This window comes from Vipera ursinii (assembly GCF_947247035.1).
Source record: "Vipera ursinii genome assembly, chromosome: 2".
Taxonomy (NCBI): Eukaryota; Metazoa; Chordata; class Lepidosauria; order Squamata; family Viperidae; genus Vipera; species Vipera ursinii.
Genome location: NC_139513.1, coordinates 233835286 through 233844192, shown reverse-complemented (window position 1 = coordinate 233844192; position 8907 = coordinate 233835286). Strand labels below are relative to the sequence as shown.

The following is an 8907-nucleotide window of genomic DNA, read 5'->3' as shown; positions in this document are numbered from 1 at the left end:
CCAATCTGGTAGTTGCAGTTGCCTCATATTTAAGGCAGAATATTCCCTTAATTTTCAGAATGAATGTTTGTGGGGGGAAAACACCTTGTATAGATTTGGATGTTCCTTTATCAATGGGTTGTATCTGACATGGTTTTCTGCATTTGTTTTTTCCTTCAAGGGTATCCACATCATGCACCCGAAGCCTATTTTCCATACTTCAGAAGGCATAATGTTACCACTGTAATCCGCCTGAATAAGAAGATGTATGATTCTAGAAGATTTAAAGATGCAGGGTTTGACCATTATGATCTCTTCTTTGCTGATGGAAGTATACCTAATGATGCTATCATCAAAGCATTTCTGAACATTTGTGAGAATGCTGAAGGTGCTATAGCAGTACATTGCAAAGGTATTAAAGTGATGAATTCAGATCATTAATGTCTCATTGCTTATATGTTCATAACGTGCTTTACCAGCCCCTGTAGAACTCATCAGATTTGGCTGTCTGAATACTGCCTCAGGATGTATTTTTAATGAGTTTGATCAAAATTAGATCATTTCACACTAAAGGTTGAAATTAGTCATAGCAGAGGATACTCTTTTTTTCCTCATTCTTTGAAGATAAGAGGTTATTCTGTCTTAGGCTACAACTACTGTCGCCTCTTGCTATAAATCTAATGACCTGTCTTTGCCATTATCTATATGGAAGCACGCTAATCTAATACGCTTGAGACGCAAGTTACAAAATGTTAATAATATGTTGTGCTAAAAGCCTGTTCTTCCAGTAGATGCATGTAATTGTTCCAAGTATTTTCAATCAAACGTTTTGCATAAATGAGTGTAGTTTACAGTAGATCCAGGATACTACCTATACAAAACTTTGAAACCCCTCAAAGGTTATACAGTATAGTGTTTTTGTTACTTTGAATTGGTCTAATAGCAAAGTCAATCCCCTTAGGTTTTTGAAGAACAGCTTTCAAGGTTATCCTATCTTTAAAACTTTGAATTGAAGGTTCTTCAGTTTTTTCAACTTCTTATATTTATTTATTTATTTATTTATTTATTTTATTCAATTTATATACCGCCCTTTTCCCGAAGGACTCAGGGCGGTTTACAAGGCAAATTTAAAAAAAAACACAATATACAGATTAAAATACAATTAAATTAATAGCCCCAACACTTTAAAATTAAATAACCCAAATAAAGTAAATTTCCTTATGTTTTTAAACAGCTGGACTTGGCAGAACTGGTACACTTATAGCATGTTATCTTATGAAGCATTACAGGATGACTGCTGCTGAAACTATTGCCTGGATTAGAATCTGTAGACCTGGTTCAGTGATTGGAACTCAACAACATTTCTTGTTGGAGTATGTAAACATTTAAATATAGATGCATATATTTATGTCTGTATGCTATATCAGAATGATTAACTATTAAATATAATTGTTTTTGTAGCAAGCTGGACCTCTTTAATCCGGTGTCCTTCAGATATGTTGTCTAGCCTGACCATTGTTGAAGGGAATTATAGCCCATCATATCTGGAAGGTACCAAGTTTAAAGAAAGGTACCCTGGGCCTTAGCTTCACTTAAATGTATAATAGTTGTCCTTTTTTCATACATACATATTCACAAATACATACATACATACATACATACATACATACATACATACATACATACAAAATAGGCATTGGTGTACCCACATACAGGTAGTCTTAGTTTAGTGACTACAATTGTGACCAGCAACTTAGTCACTAAGTGAAGTGGTTACTAATGCTTATGATCTTACTTCAGCTTTCCTTTGCTTTGCAAATTGTTGTAACTGCAAATGGTCACTAAACAAGGAAGACCTGCATATGTTATACTATCATTGTATGTTTCAACCATATAGCCATATAGAGAGTTATAGAGAGTTACTAATTGTTTGTTTTTTAAGGAACTGGTCATTACTTTAAGTTCTGAATGAAATGAGAAACTGCATTGTAAACAACCTGCAATAGCCACCGTTTGATCAGAACTATCCAGGTCTATTCAGTGGCTAAATGTGTTTTATCACAAGTTAAAAATACTAGGTTCAGGCATATTAACCCATGATACTGTTTATGTGTTTGGTTTAACAAATGATATGAATCCTGTCATTTTTTTAAAAAAAATTATGATTTATAGCAGTACAATGTGGAAAAGGACATAGTAAATCAACAAACTGCATAACAGGATAATGGATTAATCAGTGTATTATCCTAAATTATATCTATCGTTGCAAGTGTACCATTCCATACAGTCAGTTTTGCTCATTACATTTGTGCTCTTTGACAGCCATTCTATTAATGCTTAAATGTAAAATTTTGCATTCATTTTCAAAATCACATTTTGCTAGGTGTTACTCTGTCTTTTCCGGTACGTTTTTGTACCCAGAAAAGCCAAACGCCTGCTGATTAGGGAAGAAGATGGCTTTTGCTAAGCCTCTGCATTTCACCAGGCTGCCTTTCATACTGTCCCAGTGCCTCAAAATTTTGGAAGAGGCACAAAGAACTATATGGGGAAGAAGAATGAGTGACAGTCAGGGCCTTTTCCATTAGCAGACACTTCTGTTACAGCACAATGGATGCAACCAGATGGAAGACAGAAATAGTTGTATGGAATTCAATAGTCCCATTGTATAATTCCTAGGAAACGTGATGCTAGAACTAAAACTGATGTTTTAGCTGTGCCCTTGCAACGATTAATGTCCAATACTGAAACAACTTGATTTTAATTATAAATATGGTTATACATTGAAATGAACTGGCTTCTAACTTAATTTCTTTCTATTATAGGAAACAGTCAGAACTTTGGATGGAAGGTGACATTTATCGTTCAAAGCTAAAGAAGACTCAAAAGCTTGCAGTTACAAAAATCCTTTCAGGAGTAGATGACATTTCAATTAATGATTCAAAAAATCAGAATGCCAGCAGAAAAGATTCTGAACCGGTAATCATCCGCATGGTGTGCTGTTGGAAACCTTAGGACTGTTTTTCCCCGCCTTCTTTTAATATGGGTATAATAAAGCAAGAGTGGTTGGATTCATTTGTATGGCTGTTCTGTATTTCTGTTCCTATCAAGCATTCCAAAAGTAGAGAAAATAACAGGAGATTCTGCAAGAGACGTATGGGTGTAATAGTACTTTTTGCCAAAATGCCTCTTTTCTGCTGCTCAGGTTTACCTTTTCTCTTACTGATTTGACTTTCACGTTTAAAAAAAACTAAAATAAAATGCTCAGAACACTTTTGTAAGAACTGTTGGCACTGGGTAAAACAATCCACCCCTATCTAGTACTGTGGTAAATATGATTCTTCAGTAGTAGGACTTGGAAGCTTTGTTATAAATAATTTAAATGACTTACCATTTATTTGCAGTACAGTGATGAAGAAGAAACACACACAGTAACACAAGGGGACAAGCTCCGTGCCCTTAAAAGTAAAAGGCAGACAAAAGCATATTCAGTTCCATTAACGTAAGTTAACTTTATTTTGATTTTGTAAATGCAAACACTTTTTTTTTGGAAATTGGATTTAGTTACGTTCTGTATTACCTCGTTGTAGTTCTTTTTGACTGAATCACTTACAAGCCTGCTCGCGATTTCATTTTATTATCACCAAATTCTTTGGTCTCTCAGTGACATACATGTAATCTTCCTCAAATGCTTTTTTAAACTGTTAAATTGAATGTTTTTAAACTGAATTTTTATAGGGTTTGTTATCAATGTCAGCAGTATTGAAAATGATTCCTGAATGAAAGGTCAGATTCATCATTTTAGTCAGAATAACCTCCTTTCTAGGGACCTTTGCTTAGGAAGCTGTTGTCATCCCAGCCCTTGTGCTGGGATGGGTTGTGCTATACCTTTAAATGTGTATGGTAAGTTTGTTTTTATTAAGGTTAGAAAAAGAAGCATAATCGCTTAAAAATGCCATGCTTTTAAGATACATAATTAAATATTGGGGGGGGGGGATAGTTTCATCAGTGCTACATTTTGTGTGTACAGGTATAATGTAATATACATAAAACAGATTTAATCTGTTAATCCACCCATAGAGTGCTGATGTGATATGTGATATTGGAAGGTCATTTTGTAAATAAGGGAGTGGTTGGGCATTTTTTGAAAAAAAAAAGTACTTGAACCAGTCTTAGGATTAATTCATACTTTAAGGTGAAAGTGAGTTGCAGAACAATGGCAAAGGAATTCCTTAAAAAAACAGATGGCCTTTGCTCAGTGAGTGGAAAACATTTTCCATACTGAAAATTAATGTACATTTCTTTTAGCTGAAATGTACCATTCATCTGCAAAATTCTTAATTTTCCCACCCCCTTTTGACTTCATGTTCATCTCTTCCTCCCCACCCTTCGCTCCTTTTTAGATGTCTCCTAGCTATACTGGCCTCTGCTCTGAGTAGCATTGTCATCTGGTGGATTGTGTGTGGCTCCCTTCTTCCCAACCTGCTATTCTGTCTAGATGGTTTAAGAACATAGGTCCATCTGAACCTCCCTTGGGAGAGCCACTGTGTAAGTGTCCCTGTTACATTCTCTTCAGTAGCTCATTTTCTTGCCTTAACCATAAGCGCATTGCATCTAGCTTTTATCCCCATCTCCTCCTGCCCCTCCCCTTTCATTTAACTTCTCTAGGCACTTTTAAAAGCAAAAAGGGATGTAGTACAAGGGGTGATTTATCTATCTTAGAATTTTCTTCTGAGCTGGAATTCTCTTTTTGTCTGTGTGCTGGTCCAGATATTTTGTGTAGAAAACTTATGTGTGTGGTATTATTTTGAATGCATAGTGGGATTTGCTTCCTTTTGAATGTATGGTGGGATTTGCTTCCTTTTGTCTACAAGTATGAGAAAATTAGTCTGTTTCTGGAATCCTTTGAGGCTGGACCTGCTGCCTTGTGTTTTCACTCGATAAATACAGTATGAAGAGCTGTAAACAAATAAGCCCATAATCTAGGCCAGGGGTCTTCAAACCTGGCCCTTTTATGACTTGTGGACTTCAACTCCCAGAATTCCTCAGCCAGGCACACTTGAAGTCCACAAGTCATAAAAGGACCAAGTTTGAAGACCCCTGGTCTAGTCATTCAGTGCTATAGTTCTCTTATATACCCACTCCTCATTTAGTGAACAAGTTCATTTCCAGTGACCAGGTTGTTAAGTGAGACAATCACTAATTAAGTAGGTGCTTGAAATAGAGAAGGACAGAGGGAAATGGTTGCTGGTTGCTTCCATCTCATTCAGCTAAAGTTCTCTCTTGCAGCTCTGCCAGTGTTACTCTCACTGGTGTGTGTTGTTGCCAAGCACATGAAATTTGGTGATAAATGCATAGGTCAGAAAATGAATTATTTATTACAGCAGTATTTGCAAATGGTTGCTAATTAAGGTGGTTGCTAAACAAAGAGTGGGAGTACGGTATGTTCTTTCCCTTCCTCTCCTGTCCCCATGAATGCTTTGAAGTAATTGGAGCATTCCGATTAGTCAACGTAGAATTTGGCTGTATGCAAAGTAATTCATTTAATGAAAAAGGTAAACATTTTTTAGATTGCTGCTATTTTAAACCGTCAGTGGGCAGTGTTTTTAGTCTTAAGAATACTAAAGTACTGATACTGAATAGAATACTAAGAGAGGGATCAAGTCCACAACTCTGTTCATACTTATTTCTTGCTTCATTGACTGACTGACTGACTGACTGACTGACTGACTGACTGACTGACTAAGGCTTTTGTTCTGCTAAATTCTCATAGGTTGTAAAAAGTTTACGAACTCCCAAAACAAATGTTTCAAATAAAAAAAATCAAATGTGTAAACAACCTAGAAAACAACAGGTGAAATGCCATCCTATGATGTTAACACAAAATCTCCACATTCCCAAATATATTCCCAAAGATCCAGGTCTTTATAGCCTCTTGGAAGCCCAGTATTGGAAGATGGACAGGATAACCAAGGTAAATTATTCCAAAGGGGTCATCGCTCAGAAAGGTCAATAGCATCCCTGAAAAAGGGGATCTTCAGAAAGCTCAAATTATCTGATTTCATTGGATGAACAGGTTCAGTGCAGAGAATGTGGTCTCATAGTATCCTTGTCTGAGCATAAGGGTTTTAAAGGTGAAAAACAGCATCTTGAGTTGCACCTAAAAGTTAATTGGCAGGCATTGCACCTGTTGAAGTAGTGCTGTCACATGGGCAAAGTTTGACTCACCCACAACTGTACAGGGAGATGCAGGCTATACTAGTTGAACTTTTTTTAATGTTCTTCTAAGACAGACCAAGCAGCTAAGATTGCAGTAGTCCATCTGATCCAGAAATAGCTGCACAATGCACAAGGTGCAATTGAAGAAAGAACCTGCCACCCACAGCCTCCAGGTGCTATTTCAGCTGGAGCTGTGAATCTGGGAAGGTAGTAGAGCCTAATCTAGTATTATAATATTTCAAGCTATCAAATACCCATAGCTACTCATTCTTGGCTAAGATTCCAATCAGAGCTTTTTTTTCTCCATCTATATCTTTCCAGCTTCTTCTGTTTTATCCCTCACACATACACACACACACACACACACACACACACAAACAAACACACACTGTTGCCACAGACATTCCATTTCCTTCTTCTGCAGTGTCCTGCGGCAGATAATTTGATAGTTTAAATTTCCTGCCATTTGGAGGGTGACAAAATACGGTTAGGACAGCATAATTATTTGAATTATATTTATGCATATTAATTATTGGACTCTGCCTCCTAGTGATTCTTTCAAATATTTCAACATTTTTCTATACTTGTCTTAGAATCTATCTGGTGGTGCCCATCTTCTGTTTCGTTTTTGTATTTAGCTCTGAATTCTTCTCTTTTTGTAATCCTAAATGAACATATGGTGTAATAGAGAACAAGATTATATTTATCTTGAAAACTGCCCATCATTTTATTTAAATTATTTTTATTTTTTTATTTTAATTCCATTTATATCCCGCCCTTCTCCGAAGACTCAGGGCGGCTTACAACCTTAGCAGTAGCCTTCATTCTATGTATTATTACTGAAATTATTATTAATTTATTATTAATTAATTATTACTGAAAGATATCACACGCTATATTTTTATTTTAAAAATTGCAAAATGTGTGACATTTTTACTGTATAAATTGTGTAAGGTGCTTGAAACATTAATGTCAAGTTTCCTGGGGATGAATAATTCCCATTTTCATTCTTGTCTATTACCAATAATTATATTCACTCCAGTTCAGTGAGATAAGTTATTGGATAGTGACACATGTTACCAAGAGGATGAGTCATTTAGTCATTAACTGTTTTTTGCAATTTTCATTACAGTGGTAGTCATGAGTAGATGCTGCTCATTTGAAAATTAGCAGAATTTGCAAGATAGAATATTGTAGTTTATTGTTGGAAGAAATCTGTTGCCATCTCCAATTTCCCTTCCAAGTGAAATTTTATTACTTTGTGGAAGGAGGTCTAATATCTAAAGCAGGTGTGTCCAATCCATGGCTGGTCACATGCAACCCTGGACAGCTAGTAATGTGACCCCACAAGATCATAAACGTTTGACATTATGTGATTTTTAGTGATATTTATATATATATTAACTGTAATATATATTTTATATGTGGCCCAAGGCAATTCCTCTTCACTCAATGCAGCCTAGGCAAGCCAAAAGGTTGCGCATCCATGATCTAAAGTGTGCTTACTAAAATCTGACTATTTTTAAAAAATAAATTTAGAGATAGATTTTCCCTCATTTGAAGGGATTATTGAGATCTAGAAAATAAATACATATCAGTGAAAGCTTTTTATATATAAAAAACAGATTAACACAGTTGGAAGGGACCTTGGAGGTCTTCTAGTCCAACCCCATGCTCAAGCAGGATATTCTATACCATTTCAGACAAATGGTTGTCCAATCTCTTCTTAAAAACCTCCAGTGTTGGAGCACCCACAACTTCTGGAGGCAGGTCATTCCACTGATTAATTATTCTGTCAGGAAATTTCTCCTTAATTCTAGGTAGTTTCTCTCCTTGATTAGTTTCCATTTATTGCTTCTTGTCCTCCCTTTGGGTGCTTTTGGAGAACAGGTTAAAATTGCCTGCCCTCTTCATCTGGGGGTTTTTTCTATCCATTTAATTGTTCACATAAATAGACTGAAACAGAACAAAATATTGTTGTGTCTTGAATAAAAGGGGGTAGTATAGTACCGGGCTTTTCAACCAGTGGTACGGGTACCACCTGTGGTACATTGGCACCTGGCAGGTGGTATGCGACCATCCTAGAAAAGTGGTAGCGGGGGAGGGGAATGAGCTGAACCGGTGGCAGAACCGCACAAGCCTGAGCGAGAGATGGCTGGAGCTGCAGGGCTGTCAGGGCTCAGCAGAAGTACCAGGATCAGCACTTCTTAGGGGCTGTCAGGGCTTAGTGGAAGTGCCAGGATCAGTGCTTCTTTGGGGCTGTCAGGGCTCAGCAGAAACTCCAGGATAAGTGCCAGGCTCCAGCTGGAGCTCAACACTGATCCTGGCGCTTTTGAGCCCAAAAGAAGCGCCGACCAGCTGGAATGTTGCAGCATCTCCAGGGTCTTGTGATTTACATTCAGATGTTTGGCAACGGATTCATATTTATGACAGTCACAGTGTCCCAGGGTCATGTGAAGTGACCAAAACCTGCTGCAATCACCCAGCAGAGGGGGGGGAATAAAAACCAAACACCCTCCACCCCACCCCCGCTGTCAATCCTTAACAGAAATGCTCACAACAATGAAAACCTCAGACAGGAGGAAGAGCGCTGCCGGGCAGGCATGCAGGTGTCTTGCTCGGTTGTGGCTTGGGGGGCACTTTTTCCAGTGCCGTTGTAATTTTGAACAGTCACTAAGCAAACTGTTGAAAGTCAAGGACTACCTGTACTTC

General features: G+C 37.3%; 1 protein-coding gene across 9 annotated transcripts in view; it reads left to right on the top strand.

The window, feature by feature from the left end:
* The window catches only part of CDC14B (cell division cycle 14B), a 76076-nt gene that overhangs the window by 47873 nt on the left and 19296 nt on the right, over nucleotides 1–8907 (top strand). For all 9 annotated transcript variants that reach the window (XR_014491126.1, XR_014491127.1, XM_083351990.1 and 6 more), the window contains exons 9-12: nucleotides 161–391; nucleotides 1214–1352; nucleotides 2802–2955; nucleotides 3381–3478. Coding sequence is in view for 7 of the 9 variants with exons in the window: in XM_083351990.1 (XP_083208116.1) it covers nucleotides 161–391; nucleotides 1214–1352; nucleotides 2802–2955; nucleotides 3381–3478 (622 nt within the window). In the remaining 2 variants the exon portion in view is untranslated. The remainder of the gene's footprint in view (nucleotides 1–160; nucleotides 392–1213; nucleotides 1353–2801; nucleotides 2956–3380; nucleotides 3479–8907) is intronic.